At 41.8% G+C, this 26839-nt stretch overlaps 1 protein-coding gene across 2 annotated transcripts in view; it reads right to left on the bottom strand.

Moving 5' to 3' along the window:
* Positions 1-6112: 6112 nt before the first annotated feature.
* TMEM87B (transmembrane protein 87B) overlaps positions 6113-26839 on the bottom strand; it is a 76100-nt gene continuing 55373 nt past the window's right edge. For both annotated transcript variants that reach the window (XM_037807661.1, XM_037807662.1), the window contains 4 exons: positions 21094-21167; positions 19769-19821; positions 8022-8052; positions 6113-6965 (listed from right to left, as the gene is read on the bottom strand). In XM_037807661.1, coding sequence (XP_037663589.1) covers positions 6906-6965; positions 8022-8052; positions 19769-19821; positions 21094-21167 — 218 coding nt within the window. In that variant the 3' untranslated portion in view covers positions 6113-6905. The remainder of the gene's footprint in view (positions 6966-8021; positions 8053-19768; positions 19822-21093; positions 21168-26839) is intronic.

The raw sequence follows: 26839 nt of genomic DNA, 5'->3' as shown, positions 1-26839 counted from the left end.
TGATACTTGTAACAGCACAAACCTTTAAGACATCCTGTTGAGTGAAATAAGACAGACACAGAGACAAGTAATGTATGATCTTGCTTATATAAAATACCTAGTAGAAGCAAGTTTCATAGATACAGATAATAGTAAATTATGTGTTATCAGGGGTGGGGGGGAGGAGGGGAGAGGGAATTTTTGCTTAATAGGTGCAGAGTTCCCATTTGAGATGATGAAAAAGTTGGGGGATGGATGTTGGTGGCGCAGCACAATTTTGTGAACGTAGTTAACACCACTGAATTGTACACTTCAAAGTGGCTACAATGGGAAATTTTGAGTTGTACATGTTACTGTAATAAAATTTAAAAACTTAAAAAAGCAAAGCAAAACAGTTGCCTGTAAATGTCTGCAGACGTTCCCTGTGGAGAGCTTTCAGTGCTGGGCAAGCTGCCACCCAGGTCAAGTAAAGGTGAGGGTTCCCAGTGGGGTCTTCCAGAAACCAGCAGACGGGTCACATCGTGACGACTCTTCGGGAATGAGGCTCTGAACGACCGGCTCTGTCCAGCCCCCTCCAGTGTCAGGAGATGGACTGCAGCTTCTCAAGTCTACTGCTAAGTCCAGGAGCCTGGGATGGCTAAAAACACCCCAAAGCTCATCTGTTCTTACCAAGATTAAGCTGTTTTTTTTTTTAGTAAATGCCCCTCCATTTGCTGCAAGGCTTTGATTGATGTCTAAAGTCCAGAGTTCTGAAAAAGTTGATCCTGAAATATTTGTTAGTTTTTTCACTGCTTTCATAGAGGGGCGAACTTTCAGAGCTCTTACTCTGCCATTTTTGCTGATGTGGCTGCTTCAGTATTTTGAAGCAGGCAGTTTACTTGGCTGGATTCAAGCCCCAAACTTTGTCTCCTGTGGATTTTAACAGAAATCTCAGTTCTGTTTTTTAGCTTTAGCTTGGTTGCATGGAGTCTGGCCCGTATGTGCAGTGATTAAGGGTGACCCAGTGATTTGGGAAACTTAGATACAGAATTTGGTGCTCACCTAACTCTGGCTCTCTCCTTCAGTGTTTCTTTTACTTTCCAAGTGCAGTGCTTCTCCTGGTGTCTGCGTCTAGCTCTTCAAACCAGTAAGACAGCAGCTCTTCTATCTGGGGATTAGTTTCCCCACTTGGCACAAACTGGGGTCTGCTTTCGGTGCATAGCCACAACACGTGTGGTTTCCTCCTCCAACGTGTTGAGTCCTCTAGTGCCTCACTGCCTTTCGTCTCTGTCCACTTTCTTCAGGCAGTTTTTTTCATTTTGTTTAGAGTTGTATCTGTAGGAGAGGTTGGTCCAATAGAAGTGAATTCTCCATTATCAGAACTTAAAACCCAGTTTTAGAAAGCAGTTTCATAGTGAAAAGGCCAACTTGTTAGTTCTCTGCTTCAAATAAATGTCTAAAATGATTCTTTGGAAGTAGACACTTCAATGCTGCAACCCCCCCCCCCATTTTTTAAAAGGAAGATAACATTTATGGAATAGAATATTTTATTTTCAGCAGTGCTGAAAATAAAATAGGAGCTCTCACCAAGTCTTATGGGAATCTCCAGTTATCAAATTAAGAAGTAGAGTGTTCTAGTTTGCTATTGCTGCTGGAATGCAAAACACCAGAGATGGATTGGCTTTTATAAAAGGGGGTTTATTTGGTTACACAGTTACAGTCTTAAGGCCATAAAGTGTCCAAGGTAACACATCAGCAATCGGGTACCTTCACTGGAGGATGGCCAGTGGTGTCCGGAAAACCTCTGTTAGCTGGGAAGGCACGTGGCTGGCGTCTGCTCCAAAGTTCTGGTTTCAAAATGACTTTCTCCCAGAATGTTCCTCTCTAGGCAGTAGTTCCTCAAAAATGTCACTCTTAGTTGCAGTTGGGCTATTTGCCCTCTCTCAGCTTCTCCAGAGCAAGAGTCTGCTTTCAACGGCCATCTTCAAACTGTCTCTCATCTGCAGCTCCTGTGCTTTCTTCAAAGTGTCCCTCTTAGCTGTAGCTCCTCTTCAAAACGTCACTCACAGCTGCACTGAGTCCCTTCTCTTTGAGTCAGCTCATTTATGTGGCTCCACTGATCAAGGCCCACCCTGAATGGGTGGGGCCATCCCTCCATGGGAACATCTCATCAGAGTCATCACCCACAGCTGGGTGGGGCACATTCCAAGCAAATCTAATCAGCACCAAAACGTCTGCCCCACAAGACTACATCAAAGATAATGGCGTTTGGGGGACACAATACATTCAAACTGGCACATAGAGAATGAAAATTATGGCTATTTACATAGAGAGAAGAATCTGTAGGCTGCAAGGAAAGACAAAGTCATAGAAAATGGGGTAAACAAGGGGTCCCTGGAGCATCTGACTGTGTTAAATGTAGATGTGCAGCCCTCCCTCCACGGCACCTGCCCTGGCCTTGAGGACCCAGTGCTGGGAGAAGCCATCCTGGGGACAGGTGCAGCCCGGGATCTGCTTGGTCTTCAGGAGGGCCCGAGGCTGAAGCTTCCTCGGCCCCTACTTTCTCATCTGTAAACAATCACAGGGCCCCTTCCACCTTCAACAGTCTAATTCTGAGGGGATACGAAATATACCAAAAGGATGCTTGTTTCGCTAGGATGGTGGCACTCTCTGTGTGAATTAAATTTTTTTTCTTTTATCCTCAGATTTAATGGCATTTAGTTAGTAAGTTTACAGAATTTTTAAAGGCAAGAATTAGAAACTAACAATTCTGCATTAAAGCTCTTCAGACGCGTCACTTGGGCACCACCTGCTGGACACAGCCTTTACAGTTTTTCCGTCCAGCCTCTAATTACTTCCCCAAAATGATTTAAAGGAAACGTCAAAACCGTTTACATCCGACTTCAGCACCACGCAGCCCGCGTCGGCAGGAATTCAGACTTCTGAGCAGCGGGTCCCCCCCCAAGGCCCCCGCCCTCTGGGTAGTGAGTCCTCTCCCCCAGTTCCCCCCCACCAGCAGCGGGTCCCCCCAGTCCTCCCACTCTGAGCAGCGGGTCCCCCCCCGACCCCACTCTCTGAGCAGCGGTTTCCCCCCCAGGTCCCCCCTCTGAGCAGCGGGTCCCCCCCGACCCCGCGGGCCCTGCCAGTTCCGAGGCCGCGGAGAGCCGCTCGCCCGCCCGCCTCGGCTCGGGCTGCCCGGGGTGGCGGCCCTGCTGCTGCGCCCAGGGGTGGGCCCGGGACCGCGCTCCTCCGCACACCGGCCGCCCCCTCAGCAGGAAAGGCCGGGACCGCGCCCACACCTCTGCCCCGATCCCGGGCTCCGGGTGCGGCCGGGCGTGGAAGGGGACCCCGGGACCCCCAGGACCCCGCCTCCCGCCGCGGGGCGCCCGGAGCCCCAGCGAACACCGGGGCTCGGCTGGGGCGCTGTCGCTCTCACGTGTCTCCGTGTCTCCCTTAGGAAACCAGGAAGGCAGGGAGAGGCGGAAGCGGTTCTAAACCTCCCGGGTCCGCTGCTCAACCACCACCCGCGTCCCCAGCCCCTCCCGGGCGGACTCGGGGGAGCCCAGGGCCCGGCCCGGAGCCCCGAGTCGGATGGAGCGGAGGGCACAGCCCCCGGCGGGCCGCGCTCCTTGCTCTCTGTTACAGTCCCCCTATCGATGCAAGGCTGAACAGTGTCCATGAACTGGCTGGTTCAACTAGCTTAACCAACAATTCACTTAACTATTCTATCGTTGACATGCTCCTAATTGTGTCTCTACTTTAAATCATGCAGTAATAAAGATTTTTGTGCAAAACCCTCTTCTTTATTTTGGATCATTAAAAAAAATCACTAGGATTGACATTACTCAAAGGTGACGAACATCCTGCTCATCTTCTTTCCACGAAGGCTGTATGAATTGTATCACCATCTCTACCAAAAGTAATTTGAGTGTATGTTTTTCATCAGACTTGGACATCAAAGGAACTTTTATAAGTATGTAAGAATATATAAATTTATGTTGATTTTTAAAAACTTCCCATCTTTTATTTTGTATTCCTTTGATCACTAGTAAGTTGAACACCTTTCTACATATGTTAATTAGTTGTACCTTCTCTTTTAAGAATTCTGTTTATGTCCTTCGGCCGTCTGCTGGAGTTACATTTTCTGTGGATTTACACAATCACTAATAATACTATCAACAATTGTTTATTCAAAATTTCAGAAAGCATTTTATTAAAAGTCAGAACAAATGTTAAGGTACAAAATACATTTTTTTTAAAACAAAATCGTTCAAATAGTTATGTTCTACATTTAAAGCAAATTATACCAAATTATAATTTAATCTTTTTAAATAGAAAAATACAGCCTCTTAAACTCCTAAACTTTCCCCCCAAATAAAAGAATGCTTTTCTAGTTCTAGATGAGTTAATGTAGTGATGTACACTCCTTCAAAAATCTACTTTTATCACTTGTACACATACATATGTTCAGGACTTTAATAACCACAGTGACGCTCCTTTTGCACAGGTGTGAGGCCTGGTGTTTTCTTGTATGGTGTGTGCTAGGGACCTAAAACTCCAGCACACCATCTTCAACTTGCAACCAGTCATGCAAGTTGAACCAGTACTACAAACTCCATCCCTTAGGAAAGAGGATATAAAAATCAACCTTAAATGCACATTTTTTATACTTTCAGTCTCGACATCATAGTAGTGCAAATGTTGTGTGGTATCATGGGGGAAAGTTGGTCTCTACAGGGTAAGAAAGATTTAAAAAAATATTTTTTTTACAGGAAAAGTATGGAAACATCCTAGCATCTCATAGGGTAAAAAAGTTCACATATTCACCTATTTTTCCTTATCTTTGAAATAAACTAAACGAACTGTCTTGTAAAGCTGATACTTAAAAACTAATTTAACTCAAATCATGAAAATTCCCTTTTAAGCAAGTTTCACAAGAACTCTTAAGCAGTTTGCCCAGGAGCCCGTCACAGGTACCCCTACCCACAGGCCCCCCATTACTGGGAAGACTGACATGGCGGCACCCTAAGTGTCCATCTATCCGGAGCCTCGAGGGCCTTGGTGGCCTGGAGCTGGGCCAGGGCGTTCGGAACCAGCTGTGGCTTGGGCAGGCCCTCACCTGCTCATACGTGGGGCCAGGAAGCCCTCACAGGGACCCCCACATACCACTCAGCAGATATCAGCAGAAGACACAATTATTCCCCAAGGGGCAGACTCAGCATGACCTCTAAAACCAGGATTCCTGATGTGGCTATTAGGAGGGAATTGGCTTCTGGAAGGAGGGGAGCCCAGTTCTCCTGGCTGCAGGGGAAGGGTTTCCCCACATCACCCAGGTCTTGCCGGCTCCCACACTTGCCACCAACCCCCCCCAGTGAACACACAGACCTTCCCGCCGTTTCAAAATCGAACGAGAGCCACATGAGCTGCACGGTCACCTCCAGCCCTCAGACGGCTGCACTGAGCACAGGTGCACCAAACCCAGGACGGACACGGCCGCGGGGCCCTCGCCGGCGGGGAGGCCACTACCGGGCAGAACTGAAACAAGGAACAGGACCTACGACTGGACATGAGACGTTCCCTCCCAGGATGGACGCCCCAAAGCCACTGCACCTTGAAACCAGCCTTTCCACTCCGTTCGCCAACACTGTTTACTTTCCACACGATCACTGCTGAAAATGTCTTTCAAGAGACATTACTAGAAATAAATCTTTACTAACTCCTCTGAATGAGTGAACAATAAAAATTCAGGTTTTTGAAAGAAAAAAGGGATGTTTTGCTGCTTCACAGTGAAAAAAAATTAAAGTGTGTATTTAAAGTGTTTGTGCTCATTAAGATTTTAATGCTTTCTCAATAAAACTTCTCTGAAGTCACTTCTCAATTCACCAGGTTAGACTCCTTCAAACAAAGACACGCAATTCTAATGTCAATTCCTATTCTAAATGTCCACCAGACCCATATCTTTGGTCTCGAAAGCAGCAAAACCTTCACATTTTCATCACACTACCTTTGATTTTCTTTCAAGTTTATAACATTCTGCATCTAAAGTTATTAAAACAAAAAATTTCAAATCATATATCATATATACATATATAACAAAATAAGGAATAAAACATGGTTGAAACTTAAGAAATTGATGACGAGATTAACAGTGATCTGTGCACTTAAATACACACTTTTTATTATGAAACAGAGTATGTCAAGATTATGTCCAAGTCAAGGTTCTAGTTTCTACAAGATTCCCTGTCCGGCCGGGAAGGAGGTGTCCAGGGGGTTGGGGGAAGTGGCTGGGCAGTGGCCGCCTGGCCTGGGGGGGTCAGCAGCGTGGGCACACACCCCGAGGCAGAGCTCCAGCCCCTCCGCACCGGGGTCCCGGTGCAGAGCCAGGGAGGCCCTGACTCGCCACGACGTGTGCGCCATAACGTTTACAAAGTTTACAGAGGGCTTTGTGCAGGGGCAGAAGCCCTGAACAGACCAACATGCTTACATGACAAAGCTGATTGGGTTCTACGTCTCCCCAAAGCTCTTCAGTATAACGCCAACGATTACTGCATCCAGGCCCCCCCAATCTGCTGCACCTCACAAGAACCACTTCATCCGTCTCAAAGATGAGAGGGAGAAGTGTCAGAGTGCTTAAATTTTTTTTGTAAAATATGGAATTGTCGTATTTTCCAGAGAAAAAAGAGAGAACCCCAAACTGCATCCTGCCCCTGGTCCACTAAGGGTGTCTGTGCACGTGTCGTTACTGTAATACTCTTCTTGGAGTATTTCCAGACCCAGGCAATGTGACGGGCACTGAGCAGATATTCAGGAGGCAGCTCGGCAAGGGTGCGAAACCACACCCCACCCAAAGTCTCCTTTTAAAGCACGCACTGCCGAGATACCACAGAACAAACTTGTTACACTGCACCAAAATAAAGCTCTCCTCAGTCTCCAGGAAGGGCCTCCAATCACATGATCTTTTCAGAAGAGAACATCTTTTCGGCCATTCCAGATCTGGTCATGATTTCCTAAAAAAAAAAAAAAAAAAAGTGCATCAAAATGTGGCTGGGGCTTCCAGAACCCTTACAAAATTCTCCAGCCTTTCAAAGGCCACAATTTTGTGGGGAACCAAGCATTTATTCCATGATATACACTTAAGTATTAGGTACAGAAAATAAAAACCGTATAATCCACACTCTCTAATCACATGTAGTCAAATAGCTGCTGAGAAGTTCAGAAAATCTCCACTTTCTGCCAGAAAGTGCTGAGTACAGACTCCCAGGAGAAGCAGGGACCAGCCAGGGTGGATTTCTGAGGAGTAGCTCATCTAGGGCCCTGCTTCGCTTTAAGTAACTCGATGCACCACGTGGATACTTGAAACAGCCCTTGAAAGGTAATTCTGTGCTCCTTCTGCAGCTACACAGCCTGGAACACATGGGAACCGCAGCCTCCCCTGCCCTCCCAGCCCACTGCTGTCAAATCCACACACTAGCCCACACCACGTTCCCTCCGTCCCCGTGCACCGAGCTGCAGGGCCCTCCACAGCCCACAACCACCACCCAATTCCCAGTGGTCACGCCCCCCCAGCCCCCACCCCACTTTAATCCACACGCCTCAGACTCCTTCCCACTGGGGCTCCCTTCAGTGTCCAGCGGACCCATGACAACTTTTCTGTTTTTTTGAAAGACTTTCCTAAATCCATATCCTCTAATCAAATGTCCTGTTTAGTGAATGGGAATTCTATTCAATATGCCAGCAAGATATCTACAAGTATCAGAGATTAATTTAGACAAAGTGCCAACTTGAAATCTTGTACGCACCCACCTATGTTTACAGAACCTTAAAAATCAGAGTCAAAATCTTATAAAATAATTCTTGACTTCTTTCACACCAACACACATTCAACTTGCTCCCGTCTTAAATTTGGACCTCGCTCCTCTAAACGTCACCCACCAATCAATCCACAGGGTCTGCAATCTGCTCAACTTGTCATTTTAAAAACTAACTTTCAGAATTCCTTTCTGAAATACATTTCTATTTCTGAAAGTAACAGCTCTGAGGAAATAAACAAAAATATATTTTACCTCATCTGAGTCGTCCAACACTGGAAGAGCTCTAAAATGAAATGAGGAAACAGTTACAGTGTTATTAAAAGTAGGTCCAGAGAACCTAAGATGGCGGCTAGGTGAGACGGAAAAAAACACCTCCGTGAAAAATACTAGATAAAAACCAGAAGGTGACCCAGAATACTGGTTTCAGCGATGCATCAGCTGGACAAGGTCTGCTAGAACCACAGAGGCCGTATACTTGGTGAAACCGGGAGTCTGCATTCTGAAACGAGTGAGTAAGTTGGGTGAAAGACCTGCGGCTGCACAGCATGTGGGGAAGCCGGGGGTTGGCGTTTGGAGATGGACTGGTTCTTTTTAAAAAAAAAAGGGAAGAGCCCAGGAGCAGCTGCAGTTGCGACGGTGGGAACCGTGCAGTGAAGCACGGCAGGAGAGGGCTGAGCCGGCCTCTCGGTGTCTGGCGTGGAGGACAGCCTGTTGCAGATTCCCTCAAGGCCAGGGGAGCAGAGAGGAAAGCTGGAAGGAGAAAGAAACCCTGTGGCTAGCAGCTGGCTCCCTGGAGGGCTGGAGACACTCCTGCCCAGGGCCGTGCCCACAGCCCAGAGACGCGCCAGTTGTCCCAGAGCTGGGAAGGAGGAAATGTGCGAGCAGAGGGGGGGAGTTGAGACGCCCCATTCAGCCATCTTTGCATCAGGCTGGGAGCGCCCCTGCACGGCCCAGCGGCCCGGGGCTTCCCTTGAGGGACGATGCGCACTAATGACGTAGCACAGCCTTCCCTCAGCAGAGGTCCTGGAAGATCACAGCTGAGAAAGGGGCCCACTTGGAAAACCCAGGGACGCTACGTCAATGCCGGTAGTTTGTGGGTCAGCGACAGAGAGGGTCTGGGGCAGAACTAAAATGAAGGCTAGACTCTTGCAACAGCCTTGAATCTCCAGGAACACCTGGGGGGTTTGAATACTAAAGCTGCCCTGACTCCCTAGCTACCTGGACACATGCCCCACATTCAGGGCGGACAGCACCAACAACAAACCCAAACTGAGCTCACCAACTGAACCCCACAGGAATCATTTCCCCACACACTGCAGAGACAGAGTTGAGGAGAAATGACTAGCAGACGCCATCTGCTGCTTAGTTGAAGAAAGTGTACGCCACCAACTTGTATTTCTGAAAAATTAGATTGGTATTTTTTTTACAACTTGAAAGAACCCTATCAAGCAAAACAAATGCCAAGAGGCCAAAAACAACAAAAAATCTTAATGCATATGATAAAACCAGACGATATGGAGAACCCAATCTCAAACACCCAAATCAAAATATCAGAAGAGACACAGTACTTGGCACAATTAATCAAAGAACTACAATTGAGGAACGAAACACGGCACAGGATATAAAGGACATGAAGAAGAGCATGGCACAGGATATAAGGGACATAAAGAAGACCCTAGAAGAGCATAAAGACGACATTGCTAGAGTAAATAAAAAAATAGAAGATCTTATGGAAATAAAAGAAACTGTTAGCCAAATTAAAAAGACTCTGGATGCTCATAATACAAGAATAGAGGAAGTTGAACAACAATTCAGTGTCCTAGAGGACCACAGAACAGAAAATGAAAGAACAAAAGAAAGAATGGAGAAAAAAATAGAAAAAATCGAAATGGATCTCAGGGATACGACAGATAAAATAAAACATCCAAACTTAAGACTCACTGGTGTCCCAGAAGGGGACGAGAAGGGTAAAGGTCTAGAAAGAGTATTCAAAGAAATTGTTGGGGAAAACTTCCCAAACCTTCTACACAATATAAATACACAAAGCCTAAATGCCCAGTGAACTACAAATAGAATAAATCCAAATAAACCCACTCCAAGACATACTCTGATCAGACTCTCAAATACTGAAGAGAAGGAGCAAGTTCTGAAAGCAGCAAGAGAAAAGCAATTCACCGCATACAAAGGAAACAACATAAGACTAAGTTGTGTCTACTCAGTGGCCACCATGGCGACGAGAAGGCAGCAGCATGACATATTTAAAATTCTGAGAGAGAAAAATTTCCAACCAAGAATACTTTATCCAGCAAAATTCTCCTTCAAATTTGAGGGAGAGCTTAAATTTTTCACAAACAAATGCTGAGAGAGTTTGCCAATAAAAGACCTGCCCTACTTCAGATACTGAAGGGAGCCCTACCAACAGAGAAACAAAGGAGAAAGAGATATAGAGAATTTTAACAGACATATATAGAACCTTACATCCCAAATCACCAGGAAACTCATTTTTTTCTAGTGATCACGGATCTTTCTCCAGAATGGACCATATGCTGGGACATAAAACAAGCCTCAATAAATAAAAAAAAAAAAAATTGAATATATTCAAAGCACAATCTTTGACCACAATGGAATACAAATAGAAGTCAATAATTTTTGAACTGTAACTCCACTATTTACTTCCTACATGATATGAAATACACAAACTCTAATGAACTCAAAGTAAAATATGTAATTTTCGACAAGAACTATATAAAGGTGGGGGAATGGAGGAGTATAGGAACATAGTTTATGTGTCCTATTAAAGTTAAGTTGGTATCAAAGAAAAACAAGATTGATAAGGATTTAAGAGTTTAATTTTAAGCCTCACAGTAAACACAAAGTAATTATCAGAGAATATAACCATAGAGATGAAAAGTAGAGTGTGGGTCAAGAGAAATGGGGGAAGGGGCAATGAGGACTGAAAAAATGAGTGTAGGGTTGCTGTTTGAGGTGAAGGGAAATTTCTAGTAATGGATGGTGGAAAGGAGATAGCATCACAACATTCTAAATGTGATTAATCCCACTAATGGAATGCTAGGGAGGGGGTGGAATGGGAAGATTTAGGCTGTATATATGTTTCCACAATTGACGGAAAAAAAAAAAAAAGGCAGTCTAAATAGATGATAATTGGATGCCAAGGATGACCCTGGATGGGATCTGAGGATGGAGGAGAGGAGGCTCAAAGGGACACAGTTGAGACATTAGGAAAAAAAAATAAAAGAAATATAGAATGTAAGCTTTGTATCAGTGTTGAATCTCTTGTACTTCTTAGCTGCGTTTAATGGGACTGCATAAAAGAATGTTCTTGTTCATGGGAATTGTATATGTGAATTACAGTGTATGTTCAAGGATCTGTGCAGCTAGCTCTCATATGTTCAGAAGACAGAGCAATAGATGATGGATGATAGGGAGGGAGGGAAAGAAATAGCAGTGTGACAGGATGTTTAAGTTGGCGGATTGGGGTATCAGGGGAGGGGGGTCAGAGTATGCTGGAGTTCTGTATATGGGGTTTGTATTGTTTTTACAACTGTTCCTATAACTTTGAATTTATTTCAAAAAAAAAAAAGTCCAGTGTACCTACTAAGCCGAATGCAGGCACACCCTACTGCCCAGCCATTCACTTCTGGATAAACACAGCTGTGCCAGTTTGAATGTATTATGTCCCCCAAACACCATTATCCTTGATGTAATCTTGTGTGGGCAGACCTATCAGTGTTAATTAGATTGTAATTCTTTGAGTGTTTCCATGGAGATGCACCCCACCCAACTGTGGGTGATGACTCTGATTGGATAATTTCCATGGAGGTGCTGGCCCGCCCATTCAGGGTGGGTCTGAATTAAATTACTGGAGCACTATATAAGATCAGACAGAAGGAGCAAGCTAGTACAGCCAAGAGGGACACTTTGAAGAAAGCACAGGAGCTGCAGATGAGAGACAGTTTGAAGATGGCCGTTGAAAGCAGACTCTTGCTTCGGAGAAGCTGAGAGAGGACAAATATCCCAAGTGCAATTAAGAGTGACATTTTTGAGGAACTGCAGCCTAGAGAGGAACGTCCTGGGAGAAAGTCATTTTGAAACCAGAACTTTGGCGCAGAAGCCAGCCACGTGCCTTCCCAGCTAACAGAGGTTTTCCGGACACCATTGGCCATCCTCCAGTGAAGGTACCCGATTGCTGATGTGTTACCTCGGACACTTTATGGCCTTAAGACTGTAACTACGTGACCAAATAAACCCCCTTTTATAAAAGCCGATCCATCTCTGGTGTTTTGCATTCCAGCATTAGCAAACTAGAACAGCAGGCAACAGAAGAGAACACCGAGGCTCACCAACAGACACAGGCAAGAACTTCCATGGCAGCAGTTTTTAATACCCCAAAACTGAAAATAACCAATTGTGTAAACTGTGGCATATTACTACACTGGAAGCCAGAGAAGAAATGAATAAATTACTGAAGGATTAAATTTTTAAATCTGGCTCAACTAATCTATAGTCATCTAATACTTTACGTGTATGGGGTGCCGGGATTTAGGACAGAAATTGGATTTTTAGGGCATTCTACTTTTTGATCTGGGTGTTGCATAACACAAGCGTAATCATTTTGAAAGTTTGCTGAGGCATACACTTTCTTAGGGTTTGTGTACTTTTTAGAACGTGTTACTTCAAAGATGTTCAATTAAAAATGAATTGAAATAGTAAAAAAATCCTAACTTTAAAATGGAAAAAAATGAGGCAAGATGAGCAACCCTGGAGCCCAACAGGCTGGAGGAATATCAATGACCAAACCACACACAAAGGAGTGATTCCAGCATGAGGTCTGACCTCAACCTACGTATTTATGCTTAATTCCCTGATACGCTTTCTTTGAATAGTTACACAAGCTCTGAATTAACCTGCCATCTCATTTGGAAACCACCCACATCATGTGCTTCAGCGGGAACGTGAGAGAAAGGAAAAAACACGTCCCGAAAGATGATGTGTACGTAATCAAGCATCTAGATCTGCACTGACTGGACGTCTACCCGGGAAGGGTACTGGAGAGAGAAAGACGCACACATCGTAACCTTGGTCCAGGAAAGAAAACTGGATAAAAAGCAAAGACAAGTGTGTGGACCGTGCAGGGAGCTCTACGCCACTCAACGTGGGCAGAGCGCTGAGAAGAGCCTGGAAGACGAGTCTGGGCCACAGTCACCGAGGGCTGCAGCTCCAGAGGCTGCCCCCACAGCGTGCTCTGCAGGAAGGGGAACTGGGAGACTGTGGGGACACGGCCATTGCGGGGAGCTGGAGAACCTAGGGGAGAGGACACTTCCAGGGAGCTTGAGCTGGAACCACAGAGGCCAGGGCACGGCCTGGGGGGCACTTGGCATCCGCTGCAGGGATGGACACTGATGGCCAAATGGGCTCCTCAGTGAGGCCAGTGACTTCCTAGACTTGCTAATACTCCTGCAGTGTGTGAAAGGGGGAGGCGAGCCACACCCGCCGACTTCCCAGAGACGAGGAGAGACTGCACGGAATACTAATAACATCGCATCATAGCACAGGACTTGCAAAATTTTTGTTCAATTTCCACACATGCATAAAAAAGATTCTCTGTGTATGAAGTCTACATACTAAACTTGCTAAGCAAAGTGTACATTAAATGTGGATTTATGCTGAATTTCTCACGTTAAAATTTTCAGAAGTGAATAAGGAAGGGTTCCGCAAAACCCCAAATATTGGAAACCATCCTGTATTATACAACCCCACTCATCTCACATAAATGTTTCATGAGAGGTCAAATAAGACATTCTAATCCTTTATATTCCAAGGGAACTTTTAGAATCAAAAGCCATTTCCAGTGACAGATAGCGTGAGGATGCCTGTCGGAGACGTAAGAAGCACCAGGAGCCACGCTGCCCTCCGCCAGGACGTGGGCACGGTGGAGGGCAATCTGCACACTGACCTCCTTCCAGAGGCCTCCTAGGAGGTTCCCAAGCCCAGAAGGCGATGGTGGCTGCCTAATCGGAATCTCTTCACGTGGCCTCACCTATAGAAACCAAGAATTCACTAAAGATGGCAAACAAAACCACACACACCCCCGTGTTTGGCATTACCAGGAGAACAGAAAACTGAAATTACCTGGAAGTAGAGAAATAAATGCCAAACTCCAGCAGCTTTCCCACTGCCATTACAAGCTCGTGGGTGTAGAGAGCAGGGAAACAAGGCTTAAAAACTGTGGAGAGTTGAGGAGTAGGACTTGCGCTACGGGAGAACAAATCACACCTCATCCCCCAAAGGGCAACATGAAGTGCCAAACTACGGAGCAGTTGGCAACCTCGCGTTCAGGGCAACCGCCCCAGGGAAAGGGCTCAGAACAAGCAAGACCCAAAGCAGCAGCCTCCAAGAGTCACTGTCCTCAGTGGGACATGAGAGCTCACCTTTACAATCAGAAACAGATTAAAAACAAAACAAAGCACAATCCAACCATACACTGCCTACAAGACACGCACTTTAGATCCAAAGACCCAAACAGGATGAAAGTAAAGGACGGAAAAATATTCCATGCAAACAGTAACCAAAAGAGAGCCAGGGTAGCCAGCCATACTGATTTCAGACAATAGAGATTACATACACGTAAAAGGGACAATTCAGTAAGAAGATATAATCATAAATGCATATGCAAATTGAAGGGAGAAATAGCTCTACAATAATAGTTGGAGACTTCAATACCCCACTGTCAATAATGGATGGACCATCTAGACAGCTCAATAAGGGAATAGAGAATTTGAACATTATAAACCAACTAGACCTAACAATTACAGAACACTACACACAATAACTACAGAACACATTCTTCTCAAGGGCACGTGGGACATTTTCCAGGACAGAACACATATTATGACACAGGTCAAGTCTCAATAAATTTTCAAATGTTGAAATCATACCAAATATCTTTGAAGTCAGAAATCATTAACAAAAGGAAAACTGGAAAAAATCCCCATATATATGGAAATTAGACAACAAACTCTTAAATACTCAGTGGGTCAAAGAAGAAATCAAAAGGAATATTAGGAAATATCTTGAGGTGAATGAAAATGAACACAGCATATCAGAACTTAGTGGGTGCAGCAAAGGCAGTGCTAAGAAGGAAATTTATAGCTTTAAATGCTTACATAAAAAAGAAAAAAAATCTCAATCAGACATCTAACCTCATACCTTGAGGATCCTGAAAAAGAAGAGCAAATTAAACAAAAAGCGAGCAGAAGCAAGGAAATAACAAAGATTAGAGTCTAAATAAATGAAATACAGAATAAAAAAATAGAGAAACCAAAATTGGTTCTTTTAAAAGATCAATAAAATGGACAAACCTTTAGCTATACTGACAAAGAAAAAAAGAGGACACAAATAACTAAAATCAGAAATGTAAAGGGAGACATTACTACCAACCCCACAGAAATAAACAGGATTGTATGAGGACACGGAATATCTGAACGCCAACAAATTAGACAACACAGATGAAATGGACAAATTCCTAGAAACACACAAACTACTCATAAACTGACTCAAGAGAAATAGAAGTCTCAACAAACCAATAACAACTAAAGAGTGAATTAGTCATCAAAAACCTCCCAGCAGGGAAAAGCCCAGAACCAGCTAGTTTCACAGGTGAATTTTACCAAACATTCCAAGAATTAATACCATTCCTGCTCAAACTCTTCCAAAAATTGAAGAGGAGGGAACATTCTCTGATTAGTTCTATGAAGTTAACATAACACTAACACCAAAGCCAAATAAAGACACCACAAGAAAATCATAGACCAATACTTGTTATGAATACAGATGCAAAAATCCTCAAAGAAATGAAAGCAAACTTAATCTAAAAGCACATTAAAAGAATTATACACCATAATCAAGTGGGATTTATCCAAGGTCTGCAAGGATGGTTCAAAAACAAGAAAACCAATTAATGCAATGTACCACATTAATAGATTGAGGGGAAAAAAACACACATGATCATCTTAATTGTCACAGTAGAGATGTTTGACAAAATCCAGCACCCATTTTTGATAAAAACACTCAGAAAACTAGAAATAGAAGGAAACTTCCTCAATATGATTAAGAGCACTGATGAAAAAGCCATAGCAAATATCATACCCAATGGTGAAAGACTGAAAGCTTTCCCTCTAGGATCTGGAACAAGACAAGGATGCCCACTGTCACCACTGTTATTCAATATTATATGGACGTTCTTGCCAGAGCAATTAGGCAAGAAAGAGAAATAAATGGCACTCAAATTGGAAAGAGAGAAGTAAAACTATCCCTATTTGCAGATGGCATGATCCTTTGTATAGAGGAGGATGTGAAAAATACACAGCAAAGCCACTAGAGCTAATAAATAATTCAGCAAAGCAGTGGGGTACAAGATCAACATGCAAAAATCAGTAGTGTTTCTATACCCTAGTAATGAACAAACTGAAGAGGAAATGAACAAAGAAAAAATTCCATTCACAATAGCAACCCAAAGAATCAAGTATCTAGGAATAAATTTAACTAAGGATGTAAAGGACTTATACATAAAAAACTATAAAACTTTGCTAAAGGAAATCAAAGATGACCTAAATAAATGGAAGGACATTTCATGTTCATGAATCATTAGGCTAAACATCATTAAGATGTCAACTCTATTCAAAGTGATTTACAGTTTCAACACAAATCAAATTCCAACAGCCTTCTTTACAGAAATGGAAAAGCCAATCACCAAATTTATATGGAAGGGTAAGGAGCCCTGAATAGGCAAAACCATCCTGAAAAAGAATAATAAAGTTGGAACATTCACACTTCCCAATTTTAAAACTAATCACAAAGTTAGTTAGCATGGTACTGGCATAAGTACAGACATTTACACCAATGGAATCAAATTGAGAGCTCAGAAACAGAACCTCACATTTTTGGACAAGTTATTTCTGACAAGGTTCCCAAGTCCCCTCAACGGGGAAAGAACCATCTTGTCAACAAACGGTGCTGGGAAAACTGGGTATCTATTTGCAAAAGAATGAAGGAGCACCCCTACCTCATACCACATACAGAATTAATTCAAAATGGATCAAAAACCTAAATGTAAGAACCAGGGCTATAAAACTCTTAGAAGAAAACACAGGGAAGCATCTTCAGACCTTGTGTCAGGCAATAATAAAGTATTAGATTTTATACCAAAAGCACCAACAACAAAAGAAAAAACAGATATAAAAGGAACTTCATCAAAATTTAAAACTTTTGTGCATAAAGGACTTCATCATCAACATAAAATGACAACCTATAGAATGAGAGGAAACATTTGGAAACCATATATCTGATAAAAGTTTAATATCCAGAATAAAGAAATCCTACAACTCAACAACAAAACAATCCAATTTAAAATGGGCAAAAGACCTGAAAAGACATTTCTCCAAAGAAGATATACAAATGGACAACCATCACGTGGAAATATGCTCAACCATTTCACATCCCCTAGAATGGCTACTATTGAAAAAAAAATAGAAAATAATTGTTTGAGAAGAAGTGGAGAAATAGGAACACTCGTTCACCAACGGTGGGAATGTAAAATGGTGGAAAACAGTTTGGCGGTTCCTCAGAAAGTTAGATGCAGAATTATTGTAAGACCCAGAAATTCCACTTCTAGGTATATACACAAAAGAATCAAAAGCAGGGTCCTGAACAGGTATGTGCACACTGATGTTCACAGCCACATTATTCACAACTGCCTGAAGATGAAGAAACCCACGAGTCCATCAACAAAGGAATGAATAAACAAACGGTGGTATATATATACACAATGGACTATTATGCTGCCATAAAAAGGAATGAAGTGCTGATACTTGTGGATGAACCTTGAAGACATTCAGTGAAATAAGCCAGACAAAAAAGAACAAACATTGCATGATCTCATGGATATGAAGTAATTAGAATAAGCAAATTTATAGAGTTGGACACTAGAAGACAGGTTACCTGGGGCAGAGTGGTACAGGGAATGGAACATTAATGCTTAATTTGTACAGAAGTTATGTTGCGGTGATAGAGAAGTTTTGGTAATGGATGGTGGTGATGGCAGCACATTGTGAATTTACTTAATACCACTGAATTATATATTTGAAAGTGGTTAAATGGGAAATATTAGATCGTAAATATGCTACTAGAAAAAATTTTATAAAAAACATAGAATTATAAAACACTTTGAACCTTATAAACTATGAAATATATTAATATTACAATTACAGCAATATTTCATCAACCTGAACAAAAGTAGCACACTAATGCAAAGTGTTAGTAACAGGGAAAACTGTGTGTGTCTGTGTGTGTGTGCCCACAGGTATATATGAGTACTCCACACTTCCTGCATGATTTCCAGGTAAATCCACAACTTCTCTAATAAAAAAATTAATTAATTAATTAAAGAAAAAAAAAGAAAGTAGACACTGTGAAGACAGAAAGCAAACAAGAGAACCAGACTCACATATACTCCAATGTTAGAGCTATGAGAGAGAGAGAATTTAAAATAACCATGATTAATATGTTAAAGGCTCTCATCAAAAAAGTGGATAACATGCATGAACAGATGACAAATTTCAGCTGAGATGGAAACCAGAGGACCAAATGGAAATGCTAGAATTAAAAAAAAAAATGCTAGAAATTTTAAAAAACAGTTGAAGAATGCCTTTGATGGGCTATCAGTAGACTTGATGCAGCTGAGAAAAAGTGAACTTGAAGATCAGTCAATAGAAATTACTCAAACTGAAATAGGAGAGAAAAAAGAATGTGTGTGTGCAGGGGTATGGGGGTGCAGGGGTGGGGTGCAGTGGGCGAAAAGAAGAGCGCAGCTGAGAGCTGTGGAACAAGACCACAGGCCTGCCACGTTTAGCAGGTATCCCAGAGGAAGACAGAGAAAGTAAGAGGGAGAACAAATATCTGAAGCAACAATGGCCAAGAATTTTCCAAAAATAATGAAAGAGATCAAACCACAAATTGAAGCAGCTCAGAAAAAATCCCAAGCAGGATGGATTCCAACCTCTCCCACTCCCCACCCACCCACCCACACTAGAATCAGCATCAGGATGAAAACCAATGATAAAGGAAAAATCTGAAGGCAGCAAGAAAACAAAACAAACAAAACCACACAACACATGGAGGAACAGAGGTAAGAACTAAAGGAGACTTCTTCCAAAAACGAAGTCAGAAGACAATGAAGTGACAATCTTGGAAGTGTTGAAAGAAAACAAACTATCAACCAATAATTCTATACCCAGCAAAAATCTCATCCAAAAGGGAAGGTGAACTGAAGACCTTTCCAGACAAACAAACCCTGAGATATTCATTACCAGCGTACCTGTAGTAAAGGAAATAAATGCGAAGGAAATTCCTCAGACAAAAGGGGTATCATTCTTGACAGAAACTGTGTAAACAGGAATTGGGTGGGGATAGAGAAAGGAGAGAACACTGTGAAAATGTCATCATACTTGGATATTCTGACTGTTTTCTTCTGTGGAAACACCTACCTGGAATACTGTGTCAAACAGAACACAGTTCCCAGAGGGGCTTCCTACACACTCTATTTTCCCTTGCTCACGTTTTTCCTCCGGAAGTTTCCTACCATGAATGCTGTTGTGGCTGTGTGTGTGTGTGTGTGTGTGTGTGTGTGTGTGTGTGTGTGTGTTCAGAGATACCTTAAACATGCCCAGGCTTTTACATGACAGCAAGTCAGAGCGGAGTAAACTGTTCCTCGTACCCTCAGACCCTAAAGAGCTGGGGTGGTCGGGGACGAGGAGGAGCGAGGGAGCCCGAGCCAGGGCTCTGCTGCTTTCTCCGCAGTCCCCATGAGGTCCGCCTGTCACATCCTCTGAGACTGAGGTTTGAAAGGCACGTGGCAGACTGAGACTCACCCTTTTCATCGAAAGTCTAAACCCAAGACGCAAACCCAAACAGAGGATACTTACACGTCTGTGAATGAAGAGGGGATATTTTCTTCCACCCACTTCAAATCTTCATCCTGCAGAAATAAATATTTCTACATAAGCATTTGCTTAATAATACCTAGAAGCAGAATTTTTAACAGAATGTAAGTAAAATTCGAGTATTTAAATTCAAACGCGTGACATTCCTTTAGTCTCTACATATGCCCTAAGACATTAGCACTTACACAGCGTACATCTTCTTACGCAAATGATCAAAAATTAGATTTCACATTTTTGCTCTTCTTGGTTTTAGTTAGATACACAGGTGCTATTTTTTTCCCCTGAGAACCCACAGTAAACATGCGAGTTGATTATAACATAGAAAAGAGCAAGAATACAATTTGCCTTGATTTCTTGATTCCCAGCCCTCATTATGATTTTTTCAAGTTTTTATACCATGAGTTAACAATTTTTTCAAGAGAAATGTTATCTCAAGATGATGGTACAAATAACTAATTTGGAAAACCCTATTTATTTGTATCATTTGCATTTATGCTCATCCCTCCGCAGAAGGTCAGCTGCGGAATCTAGACTTTTTTTTTAAACAGAAACTTGCTTCTAATTATCTCACCTTGAGAAGGAAAAATAAAAGTTATACTGAGTATTTGGCTTATATTGTAAAACAAATCGACATTTTTCTTTGGGATCTACCTGGTCACGTGGAATTCTCTGGCTCTAGCAGTAATTACATTTTGTTTCCTCAGAGAGACACAGATCACCTGAGCCAGTATGAACAGGAACCCTGGTTTTCTGGGGGGGTCTTGGACTGAAATAGTCAGATAAGGCACCCCCACCCCAACTTCTGGCCAAGAGTCCAGCCACTTAAGCCTCCATTGTTAAAAAAAACCCACATAACTTGTGCTAATTTTGGTAACTGCACAGGTAAGGCAAAAAGTCCTTCCCTCAACAGATAACAAATGTCTAAAACGGCTTTAAAAATCACTTGAAAATGTTTAAAAATCAACATTAGCTTGGGCTATAAACACCACCTTCCGATCTCTAAGGCTTGCAGGAACCGCCCGTGGGCCTCGTTAGGAAGCAGGTTCCCACCTGGGAGGTCGGGCCTGAGGCTCTGCATTTCCAGGCAGCTCCCAGGGGAGGCTCAGTGGCTGCGGCGCCCGAGAAGTGAGGACAAGAAGGACACTGCAGTGTTGGTATTTACCTGGTGTGGCTACTTGGTAACACTAACTGTCATGAAAAAAACCTCAGTAAAACACGTTTCCCCGACAGTCCAAAATTTAACACTCACACCACAGATTTCTAAGGAATTAAATGCTTAGCTTCTTTTAAATATATAGTATACTTACAAAATTATCAGAAGTAGCAGGCTTAGCTGTTCCATTGGAAATCGTTTTTGAGACTCTTAATTTTATTCCTTCAGCTGTAATGAGAAACATTATATATAAATTATAAAATAATCTTTTATAGCCTCACATTTAATCACTCAGTAAGGAAAAATACTACATTCTCTTTCGAAGGAGAGCAAATGGTGAAACTGTGGGCCGGTTCTGGCTTAATAACACCATTTGGAAACGTGGGAAAGAGACATGGAAAAGTTAACAGATTTTGGCAACTGTTTCCAATTCCACCAGGAATTCAGGTTGCTAGTTTGAATACTAGTTTTAGAGTTTAAATAAACACAATATACAAACATATATACATATTTCCTCAGATAAGGTTTCAATAAATTTTGAAGTCTATGGGCTAAAGAGCCTGTAGGATTCACAGCATGCTCAAGGATAAACACACGGTGGCAATGCTTGAACATTCCTGACTGCGCTCACGGTGTCCGTAAGGTCTGGAAGAAACAGACTCACCGTATCTGGCCCGTTTCCGTGGGGCAGCGGGCCAGGAGCGTGGGCTCCGAACCACACTTGGAATTCTGACTGCCTGGGTCACCTTGGCAAAGCAGCCAACTCAGTGTCCCCGACTGTAAAATGGGGCCCACAGTGCCTGCCTCAGAAAGTTCCAGTGAGCTTTAAAGAAGGCAGGGCATGTCAAGTACATGCTAAAAAAAAGTGCTGATATTATCATCTGGGCCCAGTAAATATTAAAATAATTTGCAAATAGTACTTTTCCACAAACTAGGACAATTGGTACATTATGTTGAGAACAACAGTGTAAATTGATATAATGAACCAAAATGAGGTTCCTCAATCTAAAAATGTTTCCATGGAGTATCTGAAATCTCAACATTTGAGGTCTAATCTCTTAGAGGAATACGTTGATTTTTTTTTTAAAAAGTCACGATGTCATTTACATAGGACTCTACATTCTTTTTAGTTTGAAGTTTCTGACATTTATTCATGCCGTAGGATCCATTCAGTATCCATTATTACTGAATAGATACCCGGTATGGGTACACCACTATTTGTTTATGCATACACCTGTTAACATGTGGTCAATTTCCAGCTTTGGACTATTCAGAATGAAGCTGTTGTTGGCCTCAGAGTACAAGTCTTTCTGTGGACATATGTTTACATTTCTTCCAGGTAAATACTTTGGAGTGGAATGGCCGAGTTGTACAGTTGGTGTCCGTTCGACCTTTTAAGAAACCGTCAAACCACTTTCCACGGGGCTCTTACTCTTACATGCCTTTGGGCAGTGGACTGGCGATCTGGCGGTTTCACATCCTCTCCAACATGTCCTGCTGTCAGGTGTGTGCAGGGTTCAAGTGTGTTCAATGCACCACGGGTTCAAGGTGCATTTCGCTGATGTCCAGGTACACTGAGCACATTCACATGTGCTCACACAGCCATTCTTACGTCGTCTTTGTGGAGTATCTATTCAAGTCTTCCATTTTCGTAAATTGGGTCCTTCATCTTTTACTGATTTATATAAATTCCATTTACATTCTAGGTACAAGTTCTCTGTCAGCTATTTATTTGAATGGGGATATTTTATTCCAGTCTATGGCTGGACTTTTCATTTTTTAAAGTTTCTTTTGATGAGCAAAAGTTTTAAATTCTGTTAAATTCCAGTTTACCTTTCTTTTCTCTTTTGCCTTTCTGCACTGGTAGTCTGTCCGCATTATACTGCACAGGAGCGCGAGCAGGGTCCTCGCATATCCCAGCCACGGGAGGAAAGCCTTCAACAGTTCACTAGGATTTTAGCTGCAGAATTTTTTCATAGCATTCTATAATTAGTTTCCTGAGTGTGTTTACCATGACTAGGTCTTAAAATTTTTGAAGTCTTTCTTCTGCATCTACTGAAATATGTATGTACTTCTTCCTTCTTTTAATATGATGAATTAAATAAATTTGACTCATTTCAACAGCCCTGAACCCTGGAATCAAGCTCACTGGATCCTGATGTATTATCCTTTTTATATTGTGCTAGATTTGATGTCCTAATACTTTCTGATGATTTTTTTTATCTCCACTCATGATTGGTGTTGGTCTCTCAGTTTTTCGTGTAACCGTCTTTGTTAGGTTTTGGCATCTGTACTGCCAACTCCCCCCAATCTGGAGAGTTCATGGAAGATTGTTAACATAACTTCCTTAACTATTTAAAAGAATTCACTAGTGAGGCCATTTGGGTCTGGTACTCTATGGGAAGATTTAAAATTATGAATCCAATTTCTATAATAGATATAGGATTATTCAGATTTTGTGGTAGAGGGTTAGAATTAAGATTAGGGTAGTTTAGTTAAACTATAATTTTTAAGGAATTTGTCCATCTCATCCATGTTGTCTGATGTACTAGCATAAACTTGTTCATTATCTTCCTTTTAGTATCTATAGTGATGCCCACCTTCATTACCAATATTGGAAATTTTGCCTTAGCATAATATTTTATCTTTTCTCTTGCTTACACTAGCTAGAGGTTTACCCATTTTTATTAAACTTGTTTCAAAGAAACTACTTCTAGACTTATTTATTTTTTTCATTGATTTAGGCTCCTACCTATGTATTAATTTGCCCTTCCTTTTCTAGCTTGACTGGTTTTGCCCCCTTCCCACTCTACCTCCCTTTTGTGAGGTAGGCATTTAAAGCTATACATTTTCCCCTAAAGACTACTTTAGCTGCATCCCACAAATTGTAATAAGCTGTGCTCTTATCACTTACTTTGAAACATTTTCTAATTTCCCTTGTGATTTCTTCAATTCATGGGTGTGATGGTTGGTTTATGTGTCAACTGGGCCAGGTGATGGTGCCCAGGTGTCTGGTCAAACAAGCACTGGCCTAACAGGTACTGCAAGGACATTTGTGGCCGGTTAATAAACCAGAAGGCTGGTTTATTAAATCATCAGCCAACTGGATGCAGCTGTGACTGATTACGTTAACAAAGGGCGTGTCTTCCACAACGACAGAAAGCAATTAGCCGGATTTAATCCAATCAGTTGAAGACTTTTAAACGAGACACACAGAGGATCTTCACTTCTTCTTCAGCTGACCAGTGAAGCGTTTCCTGAGGAGTTCATCGAAGTTGCCAGTTCATTGCCTGAGAAGTTCATCGAACGTCTTCATTGGATTTGCCAGTCTGCTGCCTGCCCTACAGAATTTGGACTCGTGCATCCCCACAGTCGTGAGACACTTTTATAAATATCTCTTGTTGATTCTGTTTCGCTAGAGAACCCTAACTAATAAAATGGGTTACTCAGAAATGTGTTGCTTAATTTCCAAATGTGTGGCTACTGTGTAGCTATCTTACTGTTACTGGTTTCTAGTTTAGCTGCACTGTGGCCAGAGAACATACTCTGTGTGACTGTAATCCTCTGAGAAATACATAGAGACATTTTTTTTTCCCCCCTTTTGTGGATGTAAGTGAAGGAAGTGGGGTAGTAATCCTTTGGAGAAATGTTCTTATCGAAAAATATTTTAATTTAGCATCATCAGCTTTTTAATGACATGATATAGTTAAATCATACAAAGGCTAATATCTATGGAAAAACTTTCTTTGGAAGTATAACATCCATACATAGTAATTTCTTTGGCAAAAGAATAAAATATATCATCTGTATTTATATTAGTTTATATATTCACAGATAATAAAGGGTAGTATTCTTAAAATATTAAAGATCTGGTTAGAGAGATTCAAAAATTCAATTGACTGAAAGAATAATTTGGACAAGTAACTGTTACATATCTGACATGGAGACTTTTTAATGTCCACACATATAGTTATCTTGTTCAATGAGGACTTGAAAAAATTTATTGAGCATGTGCTGAATATAGTGCTCTACAAATATTAACCATATCAATTAGGATGACAGTTTTGCCCAACTCTTGTTCATCGCTACTGATTTGTCTACTTGTTTTATTCATTACCAAAAAAGGGCTATGAAAATATCCAACTATGATTTATCTGTCTGTATCTTTCTTTAGAGATTCAAAATACACAAAGAAAATTTGACATAATTGCTATTAGTTATATACACAATTAGGATTATTAAGTCTTCTTGATAAATCAACCCTTTTATCATTATGAAATGACCCCGTCTTCTAAAAAGCACAGTAATGCTCTTTGTCTAGATGCTTTGTCCAAAACGAACACACTCACACTAGCTGTCTCTTTTCCTCGCCAGGGAGGATGTTCATTGCTCTGATACAACCACCGCTGCTCATTCATGCTTTGGCCATACAGCTCTGCTCTGGGTGGTCACTCAGGACCCAATGCCTCACGCCAAGGATCTCAAACATTTTTGGTCTCAGGATCCCTTTTCATTTTTTTCTTTCTCTCTTTTTCTTTATTAGCGAAGTTGTAGGTTTACGGAATAATACCACCCCACCTCCAACACCTTGCATTGTTGTGGAATGTTTGTTATAATTAATGATAGCCAATTTTTATAACTGTACTATTAATTAAAGACCATGGCTTAACTTGGGGTTCCACTGTTTGTGTAGTGTAGTTCCATGGATTCTTTTAACATTTTTATTGTTACCATATATACACTCAAACATTTCTCCTTTTAATCATTTTCAGATATGTTTCAGTGCTGTTAACTATGTTTACAGTGTTCTGCCACCATCACCACCATCCATCCATTACCAAAACACTTCCATCATTTGAAACAGGAACCCTGCACATTTTAAACCCTAATTTCCCATTGCCTATTCCATTGTTTATGTTTGTCCTTTGCCAGCACCATGCTGTTTTGATTCCTGTGGCTTCATAATACATTTTAAGATCAGGAAGGGTGAGTCCTCCAATGTCCTTTTTCTTTTTTCAAGATGTCTTTGGCTATTTGGGACCCCTTGTCCATATAAATTTGATGATTGGCTTTTACATTTCTGCAAAGAAGGTTGTTGGAATTTTTATTGGGAGTGCATGGAATCTATAAATTGCTTTGGGTAGGACTGATATCTTAATGATACTTAGTCTTCTAATCCATGAAAACAGATGGTCCTTCCATAGATTTCGGTCTTTGTTTTTTTAGCAATGTTTTGTAGTTTTCTGTGTATAAGTTGTTTACAGCTTTGGTTAGATTTATTCGTAGATACTTGATTCTTTTAGTTGCTGTTGTGAATGGAATTTTTTTCTTGATTTCTTCTTCCGATTGTCCATTGCTTGTATGGAAACTACTGAATTTTGAGTGTTGATCTTGCACCCTGTGACTCTGATGAATTCATTTATTAGCTCCAGGAGCTTTGCTGTGGATTTGTCAGGATTTTCAGTATACAGGATCCTATCATCTGCAAACCGGGAAAGTTTTACTACTTCCTTTCCAATTTAGATGCCCTTTATTTCTTTTTCTTGCCTAATTGATCTGGCAAGAACTTCCAGTGCAAGGCTGAATAACAGTGGTGACAGTGGGCGTCCTTGTCTTGTTCCTGATCTCGGAGGGAAGGCTTTCACATTAAACCATTGAGTAGGATGCTAGCTGTGGGCTTTTCATATATGCCCTTTATCATGTTGAGGGAGTCTTCTTCTCTTCCTAGTGTTCTAAGTGTTTTTACCATGAAAGGGTGCTGTACTTTGTCAAATGTCTTTCCTGTCTCAATTGAAATGATCAAGTGGTTTTTTTTCCTTCATTGTGTTAATGTGTTGCATTACATTTAATTGATTTTCCTATATTGAACCACCCTTACATACCAGGGATAAATTCCACCT

This window comes from Choloepus didactylus, chromosome 17 (genome assembly GCF_015220235.1).
Source record: "Choloepus didactylus isolate mChoDid1 chromosome 17, mChoDid1.pri, whole genome shotgun sequence".
Taxonomy (NCBI): domain Eukaryota; kingdom Metazoa; phylum Chordata; class Mammalia; order Pilosa; family Megalonychidae; genus Choloepus; species Choloepus didactylus.
Note: the sequence above shows the minus strand (reverse complement) of the source record. Positions and strands in the feature narration are given on the sequence as shown.